Source organism: Ictidomys tridecemlineatus, chromosome 1 (assembly GCF_052094955.1).
Source record: "Ictidomys tridecemlineatus isolate mIctTri1 chromosome 1, mIctTri1.hap1, whole genome shotgun sequence".
In the NCBI taxonomy this organism is placed as follows: Eukaryota; Metazoa; Chordata; class Mammalia; order Rodentia; family Sciuridae; genus Ictidomys; species Ictidomys tridecemlineatus.
In genome coordinates, this window is record NC_135477.1 from 45681917 (window position 1) to 45703002 (window position 21086).

A 21086-nucleotide genomic window follows, 5' to 3' on the forward strand; every position below is an offset into this window, starting at 1 on the left:
TCCCTGACGATCAGTCTTGTGCATTCCCAATTCTACGTGGATGTGCTAGAAGTGACCAGCATCCCAAAACCTTTTTATATCTTTCTGAACAATGTTGCCTAGTTTGATTTTGCTCAGATATAATAAACATACAGACTTTAAAAAAATACCTCTTAAGCTAAATGTCCCATAAAATACAATTTTTTGCCTTTCTCATCATTTATTGTGTTTAGGAATGCCATCAATTCAACTTTACAAACCTACAATGGTCGTACTATAAAGGAATATTCTATTCATTGAAGCATGTTGCACTGCCTTCAGCATTATTGATTCGTTAATTCCAATCATTTCCTCTGCTTGGTGAAATATATATGTATGTACTTTTCATGATTAATGACTTTCTTAAGAGTGCTTTCCTCTTTAATATATGTATGTTTTTTTTCTTTCTTCCTTGTGTTTTCATAATGGACCTTTATAAAAGTAATTGTCAGTTTCTGTTTTCTCGCTGGACTTTTTTGTTATTGACAATAGATATTTTACATTATAGACCCACCTTGAGTGTAAATTGAGACAAAAAGGGAGATGGGGCATTATCTAGCTCAATAATACTGGAGTGAGAATGAGGATTCCTGATGGCACTACCTTGTCAGAGGCCCTTAGACTACAATTTTACCCTTAAGCATTCAGAGTAAAACAAAGCAGAAGTTGCCTTATTTTTTCTATATAAATTGTGATTTCCTCATATCTGGAGGGCTTGGTAACTTTGAACTTTTCCTATACTCTTTCCCCCTATTCCATTAAACACATGCTATTGAAGTGGGTCCTGCTTAGAATTTCCTAACTTGTTTCTTTTTCAGTAACCAGTAAAGAGGTTCTTTGAGTGGGATCATTTCTGCAACGAGTTTGGATGAAATTATAGCCCAGACCTCTGCAGGCGGGTGATTCTGACCTGTGTGTTGAAATACTCTTGCTCTAACAGAGAGCTTTCACTGGGAGCTTGGTGAAGGAAACTTCTGATTCTCTTTGTGAGGTTCTTCAGAAAAGAGACACATTCCTATTTCTCAGAAAAAATCACAGCGCTTGCTGATACAGTGAAAGGATTGCTAAAGCCCAGAGAGTGAGGATAAGTGGATCCATTCACAGAGACCCAGGAGAAAACCCTAAGAAATCAGCTCCCTAGGGGTGTCCTGGGTCCCTCACAGAGATGTTTTTACAGAGATGGGGAAAACAACCCTAGAGAAAAATCAAAGATATGGCAATAGAATCAAAGAGGAACTGCAGGAGAAAGCCAGGAAAAGAAACTTCGCCCCAGTGAGCATGTAATTCACAATATTATTACTTTCTAAATTTGAATTCAAAAGTCAAATAGACACCAGTGATATGGTGGAAAGAGTTGTTATTTGGGGGCCATGAGAGGGACACAATGACATTTGATAAATAAATGGTTTCCATACTAATCAGAAATGTACACACACACAAACACACACACACACACACACACACACACACACACACACACCAAAAAAGAAAGAAAGAAAGAAGAAAGAAAGAAAAAAGGAAGGAAAATAAATTTTCCAGGAGCTAAAAGTTATTTTTATGAAGCAAGAAAGAAAGAAATTAGAAGAAGGTACATTTGAAGATATGATTGTCGAACCATAGGGCTTAATGAGCCATGCCATTCCCCCCACACAAGGGCAGCTGGTTTTCGACTACTCACCATGACTGATTCCTGTGGTGGGGCTGGTCTCCGATGCCCAGGTTGCTTTATGACATTCCTAAGAAATGACTCCCGCCTCATCCTCAGCATACTCATGACTAGCAATCAGCAGCATCTCAGAATCTGCTTTTTGGCTGTGAGGCTGCTGCTCTCTCCAAAAAACTCCTAAATAGGAATACTTACAAAACGATCATGCCTTAGCTGTCAGCCAAAGACCGAGCGAAGACAAGCTATTTTGTTTCCTTGTGCAATGGAGGTATAATTGTTTTCTAGGTTGAATTTCAGATTTGTGCCAGATCTTTCTGTGTCTTCTTTTACAAAGTTCTCAAAAACAACAACCCACCAAACAAACCAAACTAAGGATGTCAGAAACAAAGCGAGCATAATTTTCTATCAACATCACATATCCCATATGAGTTAATGTGTGAATTTGAACACACGGGTGTCCTCGTGCTGAATATATATGTTATATGGCATTGTTTTGTATTCTTCAAAGTAAAGCAGCAGATAAATGGAACAACTCTTTCTTTACATAACTGTTTTCTTTTCTGGATGCTCTCGGGCTTCCTTAAGTCAATACCAGGCAGGTCTTCCCCAGCAGGACTGTTAGTATAGACCTTGGACAGACTTCCAGTGTAGATGTGATGCAGGCGTATCAGGTTACAATTGCTGTAGATCTTGTAGGCTTTGAACTGAAGGTTGGAGTCCACAGAGGAGAATGTAAAGTAATCTGTCTCATGCAGCCCCTGTCTGTTTAGACTTGCCAGTCTGGGACCCTCAACATGCTAGATTGGCTTGTGCAGTTGGTAATTTTCACTTCCCCACTCTGAGTCCTTGTATTAGACCAGAAGCAAGGTGGTAAAGCCAAGGTCAGGCTGTCTAAGTGTATCAGGAGTATGTCCAGGGCAGGGAGGAGGACAAGGGCAGGGAGCAGAGGACATAGCTAATGAAATGACCAGGAAACACTCGGAGTCCGAGACAAACAGATGGAGACAAAAGCTCAGACAGAAGAATTTTGATACCTGTATCCAAAAATAGCTTGAAGAAAGTCCCACAGTGTCTTGAAAGCCTTTATATGGTGAGAACTGCACCCACCTGCTCTACCTGGCCCTGACAGCCAGCCTCTGGCAAGTAGAGGGCTTATTTATGCTTTTCCTTAGGAGCCTCTGTCATTCTCAAGCCACTATGACAAATTATTTGAGAAGCCTGAATGCCTAGGTTCCTTGAAGCTGTACCCAGCTATACCCTTCACAAAGGGAGATACTGAGCCCTTGCCCCCCACTGTCTAAGTGCTCACTGTTGGTTATTACTGGTTAGAGATGATTGTCTATGAGCCTCTTAACACATGTGTGACAATGTTTAGTATCCAGAAAAAAGCCAGCAAAGGCAGAAAGTAGGGGTTGGGCGAACCTTTTGTTGTGGCCTAGGTCTAAGCTTTTACAGGCTAGAGGTGTGTAGCTCTCGATATCAGGGCAAACCCTCACCAGATGCCAGGCTTTGTGCCTGGGTCCACAGGTCTTGAGACCCCTTCTCTGTCCTCTCTTTTCCCCATCTCTAGTCACCTCACTCAGGCTGTCCCATTTTGTGGATGGACCCAGAATGGGATTGGATTGGATCAAAAGCGTAGCCTTGTGTTGCAGGACCATAGGCATATGTGAACATGTGTGTGTACCTACCCACATGTACAGCCCATACCTATACATGACTCCCTGACCCCGCCCTTAAAGAACTTTCCATCTGTTTCTGAGTGCATATGCATTTAGTACTATTTGAACCATCTACTCCATCCCTTCTTTCTACTAGCTAAAAGAATTTACTAAAGAGAAAGTGGCAGTGGCGAGAATCAGTGGAGGTAGGGAAATGGATAAAGACAATCAATTGTGATTCCCCCAACAATTTAGTGAAAACTACATCAAGCAGCACTTGTTTGGCAAGACTCTATTTTATGTAATAGCTTAACTGATTTATTACATAAAAGTTGCTGGCAAAAATGAACACTAATTCTACACTGGTAACAACTGTGATTGAAATAATTGTAGTCTGTAGATAAGCTAGAGAAAATAAGCATTAGTGGGTAGGTTGTCTTGGACATCATTCCAAGATTCCGACAGTGAAGAAATACAAATTATGGAAGTAGAATTGGAAGGGATAGTTAGAAGATGTATGACTGGTTCATCCCTCTGCCTCTCCTCCAGATCCACATTAAGCCAGTGAGGCAAATGAAGCTCTTTCCTCCCTAAAGACCTGGGAGAAAAATGCTCTAGCTCCTGTGGCCACTCATTAAAATGACTCATGGTTTTCTCTGTCAAGAAATCTTAGTTAATTATTTAGCATTTATGACACTATGTGGATGCCTTCAATGGAAATATAATTTTCCTTGTGTTTCTTCTTCAGTATTATCTAAAACTAATACTCTAGTACATAGAATCATATAGATGTTAGTGAAATCTCCAATCAAGAGCTTATTATACATCCCGTTGGGTGTTTGAATTACACTGGGATACCTGATAAGAATACAATAAGGCAGATAAGTGGAAAAATAAACTACAGAAATAATTGATTCTATCAATTTCAATTCATTTGGATCATTGCCTTTTGGGGGCATTTTCTACAAACTGTTATCTCTATTGTTACCACCTTAGTTTTAAAATCAGCTGTCGTTTATTGAGTGCTCAGTCATCTGATCTCATTCTTATAGCAGTCTTTTAAATTTATATCCTTATCCCCAGTTTATAGATGAGAAAACCAATGCTTGGAGAGGTCAAATTATTTGCCCAAGATAATGTAAGTACTAAGCTTTAGAGCTGGGATTTTAATTCATCCATCGAACTCCAAATCTCTCCAATTGCTGACTGCTGAGTTTGACTTGTAATGCCCACATTCTGCTTTTTTAGGTGCATTTAGGTAGGTAAAAAAGATATATAATCGAGACAAGAAAGGGGATCAAACTACAGATAAGACATTGAAATCTTCTTGAAAGAAAATTTGGAAAATCTCCATAATAAAGTGACAGGGATCTCACCACCTGAGTTTTATGAAAACAAATCATCTGTGAGCTTCATTGAGAAAACCAATGTGTAAGGAACTGACATGTTTTGTTCTCTCCATTAGCAATCTCTGTCATTTTCTTTGTCTCCTAGAAGAATGCTTCATTCTTAGGACTAATTACTCAGGTAGACAACCCGAGCCACACAACTCTTCTGAAGTCTACTGCTATCCATATTCCAGGGTTCTCCACATTACACAGAGCTCAAGATTACAGAGCACATTGAATTCCGAAGAGTCTAAAGAGTTTCTATACCATCTCCTCATAGGCTCCAGGTCATTTCAAAACAGTTCTAATGATGCATATGTATATGGATGTTGGATCACATCCCATCATTTGAGTGCAGGCCATAATCAGAAGCTGCTGTTAGAAAGATTAATAGACTTATTGATAAACACTATAACTGAGGACTTCCCAACAAAGCCATTTAAACAGTAGGCTTGGGATCATGATAGATCAATACTGTAGAGTAACAGAAAATGTTTTCTATTCAATTAGAGCCATTTCCATGTCTAAGAAAAGTGTTTTAAGACTAAACAATAAGCCCATTTTGATATAATTATCATTAGTATTGATTAATCATTGAACACAGTCCCACCTATCATGGATAGTGGCTTAGAAGGCAATATCTCAAAATGGCTTGTAATAAATTCATAATGTTAGTCAACAGAAGAGGCTTGATTCTGTTTGGTAAAACTGATAAAAACTTCACAAATTACTGAATATACGTCCCACTCAATGTAAACACTAAAAGAACAGTATTGGAAAGATAAACTCTTAAGTACATAGATCTGACAAGGTAATTAAAATGCAGATACTGAGGAAAGATTCAAATCTTTCAACTCCATTTAGGACCTGAGCAGTCCTGGGGTGCCAGTTTAGGAGATAATATTCTATATGAAGATTCTTCCTAAATGATTAATTAGTATTTTGTCACTCACACTAAATCCATTATCATTATTAGCTTGCAAGACATTTTTCTAAGACCTAAAATGATATAAGTAATAACAGTGATTTATACTTTGCATTGCAAAAACTTGCCTCCCTTTTAAAACCAGTTTTATAATATTCAGGATAGCTAGGTACTTTGGGTCCTATTTAGTAGGCAAGAAAACTGAGACAATTTACTTTATCCAGTATATGGAGACCTTGCTAGAAAGACTTCAGAGCAGTTAGATATACTCCCTCTTGACTCTAGGTAAGTTCCACAGAATCCAAGTCAATTTGATGTCATATTTTCTTTTTATTTTGATTGGATGGAATGGAATGCAAAGTTTATTGTCTAAGTCCATAATTCAGAGTGTTCAAAAGATTTAAATATTCTCAGCTGTCACCATGGTCATTCTTGTTCTCCTAGAATAAGAGAGATCGAGGGAAAATTGGAACCCTTGAAGGGTCATCCATCTTGAAGTGGATGGATAACTAGAAATTATTCCTACATAAGCAGAGAACATTCTTCAGCATATGGGATCAGTCTTCATGATTCCACCATCACACAAGGTTTCAGCAAGGACTTCCTGGGGGTTATTCATGTCCTACATGATTGTGTTTACAAAGGTTAGATACAAGTTATATAGGTCAGCTTCTTCTGAATTTTCCCAGATTGCTCCACAAATGCATGGAATTTTTCTAGGGTTATTTGACCTCCTCTTCCCAGTCCCTCATTTTACATGAGCTTCATGTGAGACTCTGTGCATAGTAGCCACCATGTTTTATGTTTCTTGTTCCTCTCCAAGAATGCTGCAGTCCATCTGGAAAGTGAATGTGGTATGGTGGTAAGGTGGCTGGGTCTCTATCCTGGCTCTACCACTTAACTACCTGATCTTGAGTAGGTATCTTAGCCTTCTGTCTGTTAAATGAAGATTTTTAACAAAATATGTTTTATTTTGCCATTTAAAAAATTTGTTCTAATTAATTATACATGCCAGTGAATGCATTTTGACATATTGCATTATTTTACCGTGTCTGAGGACCAAATGCAATCGTATGTGTAAATGCTATACAATTGCCAGATTATATTGAACGAAACAAGACTTGACTATGAATGGAATGAGGCAGTTTAGAATTCTGAACTAGAGAAATTCAGAGACCAGAGAGATCAGTAAGGGCACAAATCATTTGCTGAGTGGAGCCTTTGGGTTGGGCCTTGAAGGCTGCCTGAGGTTTGAACACAAAGAAGAGTATTTGAAGAGGCCACAGCAAAAGCATAGATTTAGAATTGGGAATACGTGGGTCACATTCATAAAGGAACAAAGGCACCAACTCGTGGTAGCAAAGGATTTGGAAAGAAGCACAGTGGAAAATAAAAGGGGCGATGTAGGGTAAGGGTGGCTTTTGGAGGTTCTTCACAGCCAGACTTAGAGTTGATGCATGAGATAGAAGGGAGCCATGATGCTGGATAAATGTCATCTTTTAATTAAATTAATCTGGCCACATTGCAGAGATGAGACGAGAAGAAGAGACTGGCACCATTAAACGTATTGAGTTGATTTATGTCTGCAGTGGTGCCTGGGCCCGAACTCTGGTGGTCCATAATCCTGGTGGGAATTGAGAGGGCCCTATTCAATTAAAAAAGGGAACAGCCACAAGAGTGAGGAGAATTTAAATGTTGGAAATTATTTCACAAAGTGCTGTTTTGTTCCTCAGCCAGGCCCTTCCCTAGTAAATCATCTCGAATGTCTGTTGTCCTTGTGTTCCTAAGCTGCTTATCATTTCTTTATCCCTTATAAACCACGAGCTCCCATAACCCCTCCCCATCTATACTTCACTATTTTTCCTTTTAATCTGAAACTGCAAATGTGCTCAGCAGGCTCTCTCTGATTGTTAATTGGAATGTCCACTGGTGAAGCTTGCTCGGTGGCGTTGTAATTATTTCCCTGTATCTCTTTAATTTTTTTTCCCCTTGCTCACATCTGAAACTGAAAATATCTGCTCAACCCCTTGATCTCAGCAATTAGTTAAGTGGTATGCAGCTGGTTATCTGGGGGCGGGCTCAGACTCTTAATCATCTCCGTTCGGGTCTAAATGGGGATCTTCTTGAGTAGTGACACCTGTAATTAGTGGGAAGTTTCGAGAAAATACTTTGGGAGCTGTGGTTCTCAAAGTGGGGTCCACACATAAACAGCATTGGCATCATTTATCCTTAGACCCCCATCCCAGACCTACTAAATCAGAAACTCTGGTGGGGGGCGGGGCACAAATTTTAACAAGTCCCCCCAAGTGCATGGCAGAGCTTGAGAACCACTTGTCCTGGAGAAATAGCTTCTCAGGGTTGAGTAACCAGATTCAGCAGGTAGAAGAGCAGGCCTTAGGAGCAGGAGGGAGGACAGTGTAGAGAGTGAGAAAGGCCAGCCACACTGCCTTCCTGGAGATGATACAAGTGTCCAAGGAACTATTGTTAGCCATGAAATTTTGTACTTGGCCTTTTCAGCCCTTTGAAAGAAAACCTGTTAGCTCTTGCTTGCTTTGTGTTTTGGAAAAATGAGTTCTGAAGTCAATTTTCTTGAAGATCTGTCTGTTAGATCTTCCTGCTCAAAGATCTGCACTGGGGATTGTACAATTAATTAGATGAAGAGACAGAGATTCATTTCCCACATTGGGTGAGTCTCATTTTCTTCTGTGGAGATTTTTACATGCAGAGGGTAGACTTACTTGATGGCCAAAAGGAAATGGGAGCTTGGGTTTCAGCCTGTATCTTACACTGTGCACATGCCCCATTTGAAGCAGCTCTTCAATAAGATTCTTTTGACCAAGGCCCAGAGTTTTGATCAAAACACTAAATTTGCTTCAGGTTTTAGTGTCATACACAGAGAGCTTTAAAAACTAGGTACTCAGGCCATGCTTCCACCCAGCTTCATCAGAATCTCTGGGTTGGGGTGGGGTGACTTGGACTAGTATTTTTTAAGTTCTCCTGTTGCCTCTGAAGCCTAGAAGTGAGTAACCCATCAGCTACCAAGTCTGGTGGGTCCTTTCATTATCAAATCATTGGTTAATCAAGGATGAGTTAGGGTGACCTTGTTTTCTACTACCAGAGTCAGAACCAGTATCTTTCTTTCTGTTCTAAAAACTCCACTTTTTTTTTTCCTATTGGCAACATATGCCCACCTAAAGCCTTTTCTGATGTAGGTATGCATCATCACAATGTCAATATGAATTTAACTGTGTGACCCAGGGTCACTTTCTTTTGTAGTTTTAAGTAACAACATGATTTCTTTGCTGGTTCTTGAAATTTCTGTGTTATCTAGCAAGGAAACTCTCTTTACAAAAGGAGGAAGAGGAGATTGCATTTCATTCTCCTTCTTCAATGAATATTAATTATGATGATAAAGTCTCTTGGGGAGAAAAATAAATCCCGGCTGGCCACTCTTTGGTTGTTAGATAATGTATTCTCTTAAAAGATCATGAACTTCTCCATGGGTTGTTTCCATTTGGGGAATGAAATAATGGAGTTTTGGAGTCTCCACTCTGTGGTCCCCGATTGTGTTATTTCATAAACTATAGGCACTTGGAAGATTTATCACAGAGGGGACCCTGATGAACAGTTCTGTTGCCACTTAAAAAACCAGGCAGGCTACTTCTCCTTGGGCTCTCAAGGCAAGCAGGAAATAACTAAAAAGGGATATAAAATATACTCCCTGATCACTGTGGTCCTACTGGGTCCCAGGACCTGTCTCTGTTTCGTCTGAGAGTTCCCACAGCTTGCTATCCCCTGTTCATCTGTCAGGGTGTGATCATGTTACCTGGTTTCAGCCAGAGGAATTGGCTCATAGGAGCTGCAAAATTTACTTCTTTCATTGTTTCAGCTCAAAGTCTAGGACCTGTAGAATAATCATGAGATGATGATGAAATCAGTACTAAATTTTTTGAAAGAAGGACTAGAGTGAAGTTCAGTTATGGCTTTTAGATTGTTTTCTGTAAATCAGGGGTGTTGTTGAGGTATGTTTTCCAATATGGTACCCTCTAGCTTTAAATCTTTTCTTTATTGCTTTTGGGTAAGAGCAATATTATAGAAGAAAACAATGGGAGTGATCAGGAAGGCCAGGAGCAACGGAAAGCAGTTGCTGCACCTGATTGCTCATGCTTTTTCTGAATATCTATTTCTGTTTATGTTCAACCAAAATACCCTCAATGATACTGAGCTGTCATATCTCCACCCACTATTCCACTCCCCACCACAGCCTATCAAATATTTTTCCAACCAGATGTACTTCAAAGATACCATCAAATTAACCACAGAGGCATGGAATGAATAGGAGCTAGGGAACTCAGGAGACTCCCCCAAAATGCCACCAAGAATTATTGTGAGGGCAACGGTAAGATTATTATTTGGCCTTGGTGCCATAATAGTGAATTATCCATGATAAACTTGGGAATGAAGCTTTCTCTCTGTTCCCTTGATTGTGGGGACATCATTTTGAATGAATACAAATTTCTAATGCATAAACCAAGTCCCTGCTAGCACAGAAGAAAACATTAGTGTAATATTTGGTACAGATTTCCCTATACCTGCTCACTTGCTTGTTATACACACACACACACAGACACACACACAACCCACCCCCCCCACACCCACACATACACACACACACCATTTATTCTTCACTAGCACATCCTGCCAGTAGCTTCCAAAGCACAGACATGCTCTGTCCTGTCAACCCTTGGAATCTGTAGTGGATTTTTGGTCAACTTTATATATTTCTTCTCATTGCAACTATGATGGCTAGGAAGTCTAACACCTGTTCACCTTGTGGGTTTTGTTCTTGAAAAAAAACAAAATACCACTAATGGCCCGAGAATTGCAGAATTGTCCCTTATTAACTCTAGGCCTGGCAGTTGTCAATTCCTTTGTGAAGGAACTGTTGTTCAGTGTTGTTTTTGTTCAGTCCGCTTAGTTTGTAAATGCACATGTAGGTGACTCTTGATGCTTGTCTGGAAGTTGTACCACATATTTGTGGTTTGGGAGATGGCAAAGGGCATGTTTGACTTGTAACCAAGATGAGGAATGGAGGAATCCAGTGCATGTCACATGATCGGTGATTCCCATAGACTGACATCCCAGGGATCTAAGGGGGTCCGCATTCCAACTGCACAGACTCCTGCCTGTTAAACAGCCAAGCATCGTCCTCACAGAAGTACAACTATACTAACTGGTATTGCGTATAAGGATTTCCAAGGTGCTGATCCTCGGAAATCCTTCATCTTCTCAAGCTAACTCTCTTCTGGATCAAGAGGTCCGTGTGGCTTCTCCTCTGGGGAAATTATTTCTTTTCACCTATACTCCTTCTCCCTTCCCGCACCTTACCCTCTTTGTGTTCTGGCCTGGGTGTTCCCATTTGCTTAGTGATAACAGCAGACTATGAATTTTCATTCACAGCTTTAAGATGTTTATGAGGCTTTCCTGCTTCCCACCCAGCCCAGACCTTGGGGCTGTTTTCACACTGATCCTCTGATCAGTTTGATGCTGGAAAGCACACAGAAGCCATGTACCAGTTTGTATAGTCGTACCCTTTTGAAATGCCTACTCTTGAGCCAAGTAGAATGTACTGGGGTGCGCACTGGCTGCTTGGCACACACACAAAGCCAATTAACCTGCATGCCAAAAACAAACAAATAAATAAATAAATAAATGAAAATTAACCCTTAGAGTACTGCTTCAATGATGGGGTTTAATGTTCTTGACTTTTTCCTGGTTGGGCAATGCTTCCTTCCCCAGATCAGAGTGCTGCACAGAAAGTCTATACTTAGTCTCACTGGAAAGTTAACCAGGATCTTCTCCACCACAGCTTTACTTGAGATGCTCCTGGGTTCTTTACCTATTAATTCACATGGCATTTCCAAGATCCAAAACATAGCCACCATGTTTAATAATAATAAAAAAAGGTCTCTATTTCCATTGTGTTGGAGGGTGTGAGGGTCTGATTTTTAGCCTTCATATCTGTCCTCTAAAATAAGGAAGTCAGTTCTTTAAGGGTTAATATAAAATCAAGGAATTTGGTGGTCACTCCTGCTTGTCCTTCCTCCAAGATGTCTGCATGATCTCCTCTTTAGATACGTAGTTCAACTGTTGAATGATGATAAAAAATAAATAAATAAACATGTAGATATAAATTTATCAAAAAAAATCCCCCAAAGCAAATAAAAATGATACACTGACTGGTTGAATGGAAACCCCTTGGCAATGCTTGCTTGATGGTCACGAGGGGTAGAAAGACCAAATGTTTTATTTAATGAACCTTCATTTTGTCCTCTACCCCTTTCACTACCACTTCTCAGGGTTGTGGGAAATGTGATGATGTTTTTCATTTACTTCTTGCTTTTTCTTCTTCCCGTTTAATAGCCCAATAGAATCCTGCCAGAATTTCTACAAAGATTTCACATTGCAGATCGACATGGCTTTCAACGTGTTCTTCCTTCTCTACTTTGGCTTGCGGGTAAGTTTAACAACATCCCTCCTTGGCATCTACTCTCACAGGGAAGGGGAAGCCCAGGGTTTCCATTATAGATAGCATATGTGCATTCTGATTTTCAGGTTGTGAGAGAGCCCTTTCCTTAGCTAAGCATTTTCTGGAAAACATGTTAATTATGTTTCAAGGGGATAATGGAGATTGAAATGACAATGGCGTCTCCACTGACTCATTGGTTTCTCATTCCTGTTCTCTCAAAAATTAAATAGAGAAAAAAACAACCTTTGGCTCTTAGAATGATATCTAGCATGCTACTGCTGATGAAGGGTTCTATACAAATCTGAATTACAGAAATGTGTGAGTGTGTGCATGCACATGGTCTTTACAATTATATTTATAATAGAGAGTCTAATGAAGGTGAGATTATTCAACCTTCCCTATGAAGCTGTTGGAAACCATACAAAAACATATTGTTTGATCTTTCTCCAAGGCTAGCACAGTGCACTGTCACTCTCCAGAAGAGACAGTGTATCTGACAAAATTGCACATGATTGGTATAGGACGTAAGAGAAGACTATAACTTCTCCCTTCAGAAACCCACAAATTTGCCTATTAATCAAAGAATACAGATTGAATGCCAGCACTGTGCTTCTTATTTTTTCTCTCTCTTATTTCTTCTTTCCCCCACCAGTTTATTGCAGCCAATGATAAGCTGTGGTTCTGGCTGGAAGTGAACTCTGTGGTAGATTTCTTCACGGTCCCTCCCGTGTTTGTGTCTGTGTACTTAAACAGAAGCTGGCTGGGTAAGTCAATCTCTTCTGCCATCTCTTTACTGGTTTCTGAATTGTGACAGAAACAGAGAATCCAGGGTGGATCAGAGGGTTGAACTGTCCCTATACAAAGAAAGTTCTGTGTATCCATGTGGACCGTTCTCTTGGAGTGTTAACATTGATAGTGACAGTTCTTTTGGGGTACTAGCCCAGAAGGATTTGCCCAGGTAGTGCTCCAGGTGATGCAGTTTTATCATTGTTGAAGTCCCGGGGTCATCACTGTCACAGCTAGGACTTCTGCTCTCTTGGTTTTGTCATTCAGGAACTTGGAGTCAGGGACTGTTGGGAATAAGACCAACTTTCCAAGTGACTGGTTCAGGTGCCCCAGAAGGCCTGCCTCTCAGAGTTAGCTTCTGTCTACTTACTTTTATGAGCAGTGGGTCCTTCATGGTCTATTTATACTTTACAAGTTCCTTCGGGAGACAGGACACTACAGGAGACTGAATTCCCTTCCTGTGCAAGGGAGAGTTTTTGCTAGTGCTGTGCTCAGTAGGTCACTTCCTGCATCTGTTCAAGAGGTCACTTCCTGTATCTGCTCAGTTCTTGTATCAGGACTAAGACAATTTAGTTGGGAAAAGTCACTTATTCAGAGGATGACCATGACTTACAGTAACAAGTTCAAGATTGTCTTAATGCATTGTTTAATTTCTGCCCTCCTCGGGTCTACTGCCATGGGGTGTATTAGGGAAGAAGGAAGGCTAAAACAAGAGATGGAGGACTATTGGGGGTTTCCTTCTGTTCTTACTTTTAGCATTTTTTTGGCTTAATTTTTTTCTCAAAGTAACAGGTTTGTGCTGTAATTGGTGAAAACATTAAAAGATAACACAAAGAAAATATCAATCATCTTTTTCCTTTCTTTCATCTCCCTGAGCCCAGTGTTAACAGGCCTTCCCATCTTTCTTCCATGCTCATTCTACCACTGACATGGATGTGCATATTTAACAGTGCTATAGAGGTGTAGTGTTTGTGTAAGAAATTGTATTGAATCATCACTTTGTAGTGCAATTTGTCTTTTCTTACTAATACATGATGGACATCCCTTCATCTCTGTAATAATTCATCTTATAAAAGGTTATAGTAGCCGGGCGCGGTGGCGCATGCCTGTAATCCCGGTAACTCGGGAGGCTGAGGCAGGAGGATTGTGAATTCGAAGCCAGCCTCTGCAAAATTGAGGCACTAAGTAATTCAGAGAGACCTTGTTCCTAAATAAAGTACGAAATAGGGCTGGGGATGGGGCTCAGTGGTTGAGTGCTGCTGAATTCAATCCCCAGTACTCCCCCACACACACAAAAAAAGAGTTCATAGTACAAGTAATTCATTTTATAAAATTTGTAATTTTTTAAAAATTCCATTATTTGTTTGTCACCGTATATACACCCATAACCCCAATAATGAATTTCCTGAATATATACTTTTTCTTTTTTTTTCTACAAGCAAGGTTTTAGTAAATACCTTTATCCATATATTCACATATTTATAAAATGCTCTTTCTATAGAAACTTCTACATTCCTGGAAGAGGAACTGCTGAGTCAAAAAATATGTGTATTTTATCTTGTAGATATTGATGGATAGCATTCTAAAAATGTTATGTCAAGTTGTACTTCCACTAGCAATATATTTTGATTTTCTTGCTAGCACTGTGAATTTATTACATACCTACTGTCAAGTATTTTAAAAATGAGCATCTTTAGTGTATGTTCATCACATACACAACATGCACATATGTTTGTACATATATGTGTGTGTCCATATCCTTACATGGATCCCATTTTCTACTTGTTTTCTCATTAGAATCATATTCACTTGCTCAGGGGAAAAGTTATGGTGCGAGAGGTGCTTGCTTCAGTGGTTTTTCTAGCTAGTGTGATGATCCAAGAAGTGTCCTGAGTGTATCCTCTGTGTGCCTGTGAGCCAAGGGACCCAAAGGCTCCCCTTGACAACAGTTATCTGGCTTTTTAACCTGGGGAGCTGAATTTTTTTTTTTCACTCAGCCTGTTTTTTTTTTTTTTTTTTTTAATAAAAAACTGGCTTGATGATCTCAAGGTTCTTATAGCTCAGAAAGTCTTTAAGACTCTTGAATCATTAATGAGAAGTTTGCATTCTAGGTTATTGGGGAGAAGTGGCAACTTAGTGAGATTAACTGAATCCAAATTGTGGATGAGCTTTTAACTTTTATTTATTTATTTATTTGTGTGTGTGTGTGAGTTCAAAAACTTACCCATTGCCATACTCACTCACACACACACACACACACACACACACACACCCCTACACCTCCCTAAATCCCCCAAATGAACAGAAAAGCAAAGGAAAATTTATTATATACTTTTGTCAAGTTTTTAAAAAATGAGTATCTTTAGTGTGTATGTGTTAATCTCATGCACACCATGCATGTATGTGTATGTATGGATCTGCTTTCTTTTCCTGTCTGGGCTCTAACTACACTGTGCACTTGAACAATCACTTGACTTTTCTGGACTCTCAGTTTTCCCATCTTAAAAATGTGGATTTTAAACTAAATCACCTTCCATTCTTCTCACCCTGTAAATTTGAATTCTACGGTGTGTATCCACCCTTACTTGTTCCCCTGTGCTCTGATGGTCCTGCAAGTCCCTTTATGACTGGGGTGGCAGTGTCCTCTACAGCAGACAGATTCTGCCCCAGGTAAAGGTGTACAAGCCAGTTTCCTTGATGCGAGTGAAGTGTTCCTTAAAGCAGCTTGGTGTCAGTATTCCCTGGATGCTTTTCAGCCCACAGCCTTGGGTGGGTGGCTCAACCTTGATTTTTGGAGATGTTTTCCAATCTGGTGAAAGATCTACTAGAGCAATCAGGAAAGGAGGAAGAAGAAAAGGAAATAGATAAGGTTTAACTGCATTTCTGACAAGACACCTCCTTGCATCAATTGTGGTTACTCTTCAAATGAAAGATGCTCTGAAATGCATTTCATTATGTTCATTTGTTGACCAGTATTTGTTGAGTACCTACTGTGTGCCATACGGTGTTCTGTATAATGGAGAAACAACAGTAAAGATAATAGACCAAGAGTCCCACATTCCTACACTACAGTGGGGGAACAGGAAACCATAGACCTAATCCATAATTAAATGATGTATTAGGAAGCATCGGTGCTATTGAAACCAAAAACAGACCGGTGACCTTCTGGGCCATGAAATAACAACAACAGCGGTAACAACAGCAATAAAAATAAAAATAAATCTCTCTCCTTTGTTAAAGAAAATAAACACTTTTGGTTCTTTGGTAACTGATCTTCTTGGGTGAGATCCCAAATGGATCTGCATCTTCTGGAAGATAATTCAGTATAATCATATTTCAAGCTTCCTCTGTCTGACTTAATATAGAGGTTTATTATTCTGTGAAACAATTATTGTACCAAAGAGTTGCTGGAGGAAAAAAAAAATGAGCATTCCCAGGAAGTGTGCTCACAAAGGGAAGGGACCATCCCACAAAGTGGGAGCATTCTGGGTTTCAGGAAGCATTGCTCTCCTGGAAGACAGAAGGGTGCTACTTTTGCTGACTGAGGTTTGAGATGAGATATAAGAAATAGAAATCTATCCCAGTCTACAAGAATTTTTGAGGGTAGAGATTGGGACTGAGCTGGCACCATAGGGAAGAAAAGCCAGAGTGAAAGCCAAAGCTCTGTCCCTTACCTTCCCCAGAGCACAGTCCATACTACATTTGTCCTCTTCTTATTAATTTTGGATAGCATGTTTTATAGTGCAGTACATGGGTACTTTGTTGCATGTATTATTTTAACAACACTGATATGTATTCAAGTGCTTCTACTCTGTGCTGGGCACTTGGCTAAGCCCCTCGACCACCTCAGCCCAATCTTCAGAGCAGGCGATAGACTAGGAGTTACTGCCTCTGTTTGGAGATGAAGTAACTGAGGCTCAGCAAGGTCACCTCTCTTTTCCAAATGTCACACAGCCTGTAGGGGGTGGAAAGGGTGATTCATCCCCCATTTGGACACTCAATGTCCATACTCTTATTTTTCTCTTCTGCCTTGGTCCTTACCCTTCAAAGATTTGGGGTTTAGGGGACAGAGTTGGGAGTGATGGAGCTGATTCTCTTGCTTTTTGTTGGCATCCCCCACCCCCCTCTAGGGCTTCATGTGAGGCAGGAAAGGGGGGAGAGATCTTCAAGAAGGAGCATTCTGGTGTCTTCTCTTTCCACTCCTCCTCGCCCACCTTTGGTGTTTAGGAGCACTACAAGGACCAGGGAACACATAGAGCTACTGTAGTGTCCCCAAGTCTCAGTGTTCTTTACCACCCTGAGAACCTGTCCTGCTCCAGCTGGGAGGTAGAACAGGGGCTTCCACACACCCTGGATTCATAGAAAGGAAGGATCAGAGCCACGTTCGGGGCTGGACCAACACAATTCACATCTGGCCTCAGTCACCTACCGACAGTCACTTTGAGAAAGGTCTTTTTGTGTACCTCAGGCTCAGTTTTCTCAGTCTTACCTTCTGTAAAATGGGGATAATCCCAGCAGCCACCTCAGTAGGTCACCATCAAGACATAATGAGGCACAGAGAGCAGGACACCGTGTCCACGGCGTGAGCTTAGTGAGAAACCATGAGTATCCCTGGCCTCTCTCTCTAAACTGCCTGTCATATTTTAAATACCAGAAGAGAAAATAAACCAGAATAGAACCCAAAACAAGGCAGCGGGATGTGGGGGCACCACGTGGGCAGGCGGCAAGTGGCTGCTTGCTTTACTTCCTGTCCCCACATACCCCCTTACTCATCTTCGTCGTCTCCCCACAAAATCCTCATCCTTCCCCACTAAAATAAATGCACCTTGAAACGAGAGACACATCTTATTTTGAGACTCGAATAATGTTCTCTAGGGAGAACTCATTTGTCTGTCTTGTTTTTTTAGGAGCCATTTTCCCAAAGAGGGCAAGGGACTTGCTTCCTTTATATGTTTTTGTAGAGGATCACCTTGTGTCATTAGTAGGGAAAATGGTCAGTTGACTAACTTGTTTTTTTATTTTATTTTATTTTTTTTTGATGCTAGGGATTGAGTACAGGACCTTGCCAGGCAAGTGCTCTACCACTGAACTACACTGCCAGCTCTGTCTAACCTATTTTTATTGAGCACCTGCTGTGGGCTCAGTGCTGGGATAAGAGGAACACAGACCTGGTTGCCCCCTTTCCTAGTTATTTATGATTTGCAACATCTTTTAGACTGATGCATTTGGGATCTGGTCAGAGGCCAGTCATTGGAACTATGTTTGGAAAACTAAAAGCCAGGCTCCCTTATCCAGGTCAGATCTAGCCTTAGACCTTAAAGCCATCAATACACTGCCAGAAAATAGAAAACACTGCTAAAAAAAACGGAAAGTGAGTCAGGACAATTAAAATGATTTAGACATCTGCTTATAAATACGCCTGAGCGTTCTTTTATATGTCACAAGGTGATAAAAACAGAATTATATATTAAAAAAAGTACAAGTCCTCAAAAACAACAACAGCAAAAGGACAAAACATAGTTCCTGTTTGAGACCAAGGTTTCAAACTTGTTTTGGAACCAAAATAAACACACATGCAGCGACAGCAGGTAACACCGCCTGCTATATAATTAAGTCCGAAATTGTGAGGTATGAGCGGAAAGGCTGTGGGAGTTCAGAGAAAGAGCACACGTGGGTAGAGGAGTTTGGGAGGCTACTGGGGAAGGCTGGGGCTCCGCTAAGACTTGCCACAGGTGGCTGAGTTGGGCAGAGGGGAGGAAGTGGATGTTCTTGAGCCTTGAAAAGCCCACCAGGTGTGGTAGGTGGCAGGTGGCCTTGGAAGACAATATCATCACAGATAAGGAGGTGTCCTTTCTGGTGCAAGTGTCAGCTTCACCACCCTATCAGAAGGGTGTGTGAGGCTTCTCTTGCTGCAGTAACACCCTCACACCCTGCCTTCAAACAACACACGTGTATCATCTCAGAGTTGTGTAGGTTACCAGTCCAATGTCGGCCTCTCTAGGCTGAGACAGAGCGCTCTTCAGGGTCTGGCTGCTTCTTCTTCCTCTTGTGTTTTTTTTTTTTTTTTTTTTGGTATTGGGAATTGAACCCAGGGATGATTAGCCACTGAGCCATATCCTCTCAGCCCTTTTTATATTTTATTTAGAGACAGGGTCTCGCTGAGTTGCTTAGGGCCTCACTAAATTGCTGAGGCTGGCTTTGAACCCATAATCCTCCAGCCTCAGCTGCTGGGATTACAGGCGTGTGCCTCCACACCTGGAATGACCCAGCTTCTTTCTGAGGGCTCTGGGAAGGTGACATTTGTCTGTCTTTTACAGTTTCTGGAAATCACCACAGTCCTCAACTCATGGCCCCCTCCCCCATCATCCAAGCCAGCAACAGTAGCGGGTTTCCTTCTATCATTCCAGTCTTGCTTTCTGTTATCTCCTCTCCCGGCCTCTCCTTTTCTGCCTTCCTTTATTCATTTTAAGGACCTTGGGGATTACGTTGCTCTCCATACCAGGACGATTTCTGTATTTCCAGGTTAGCTGATGGACACCTGAGATTGGCTTAGTTGCCTCTTGCTATGTAAAGTTCTAGAGATGAACATGGACATCTTTGGAGGCCATCATTCCACCTACCAATAAGCTATTATTATTTCTATTTTGTCAAAGGAGAAGCTGAGACTCAGAGAAATTGTCACTGTCCCAAAGTCATAGATCCAGGAAGAGTTAGAGCTGGAGTCTGTGTTCCCATTCAAATCTGTCAGTGGCTCTATAGAGGCCTTTGGAGTCCAAGGCTCAGAGCGTCACTGGGGTCCTCTGAGGTCTCCCCTCACTGTACTTATCTAGCCTGTTAGGAGAAGAGACCCTGGGGGAGACACCCGTTGGAGCCTGAGACCTTCCCCTCATGTAACGATTTTCTTGTTCCCATGGGAATGGGTGAATTCCTAGACAGCCTTGCTGTTGTCTGTCCCTTAGCAGCGTCCCTCCTGTGGGAATACAGCACTGAGGGGAACATAGTAGGTCTGCATGTCCCCCCTCTACGGAGCCCTCTTTTCTTAGGAATCATGTTTTCTCATTTCTTTGGATTTCCTGAAGAACTGATGAATGCCAAAAGAGGGCAAAAGGGTCATGACAGTCTGCCATTGTCCAGAGGAAAATGAAGAATGGAGTCGGAACACTTCTTTCCCACTTTAGTGGTAGCACTCCCAGGGCCTCTACTGAAGTCTCAGGCATTTTCCTGTGAGATCCGAGATCTGCACCTTTTTATTTTTATTTTTATTTTTGAGAGAGAGAGAGAGAGAGAGAATTTTTTAATATTTATTTTTTAGTTTTCGGTGGACACAACATCTTTATTTTTATGTGGTGCTAAGGATGGAACCCAGCACCCCACGCATGCCGGGAGAGCACACTACCTCTTGAGCCACATCCCTAGCCCCTCTGCACCTTTTTATAAACTAAGTGTAGCTAGTGCTTCAGCAGAGTGTCTGGTCCCGGGTGGCTCTCTAGGTTGAAGAGCCCTACCTTGACAGAGGTCTGGATGGTTCAGTTAGTATCTGGACCTTTCATTGACCAGCTTTCGTATCTGGCAAGAATAATCAAGATTGAAGGCTGTGTACTGATTTTTGTTTCCTGGTATCAATAATTTTCAGCATACTGAGATTTAATAAAACAAACAAGTCAAAAACAAAAACAGTGTGGCCTGGCATGGTGGTATACATCTGTAGTTCCAATGGCTTGGGAAGCTGAGACAGGAGGATCAGGAGTTCAAAGCCAGCCTCAGCAGCTTTAGTGAGGCCTTAAGCAACTTAGAGAGAGAGCTTATTTCTAAATTAAACATAAAAAGGACCTGGAGATGTGGCTCAGTGGTTAAGGACTCCTGGGTTTAAGCCCTGGGGTACCAAAAAATAAAAACAAACAAAAAATAACAGAATGTGGTTTGTCCAGAAAAGAGTACAGGCTGTCCCTCTTGGCAGCCCCAAGTGCACAGCCCTGACTCTCAGCCACCTCTTCCCCTTTCCTCCTGCCTCAGAACCTCTTGGCTGTTAACTGGTGCCTGCCCTTTGGCTTGCTCCCCGCCTCTCCATGAGGAAGGTTCTCCCCAACCCCAGATATAATCCTCCCCCCCTCTCAAG

General features: G+C 41.2%; 1 protein-coding gene across 34 annotated transcripts in view; it reads left to right on the forward strand.

Annotated features, from left to right (window-relative positions):
* Kcnma1 (potassium calcium-activated channel subfamily M alpha 1) overlaps positions 1-21086 on the forward strand; it is a 708132-nt gene that overhangs the window by 408076 nt on the left and 278970 nt on the right. For all 34 annotated transcript variants that reach the window (XM_078039512.1, XM_078039502.1, XM_078039518.1 and 31 more), the window contains exons 4-5: positions 12079-12172; positions 12837-12948. In XM_078039512.1, the coding sequence (XP_077895638.1) occupies positions 12079-12172; positions 12837-12948 (206 nt within the window). The remainder of the gene's footprint in view (positions 1-12078; positions 12173-12836; positions 12949-21086) is intronic.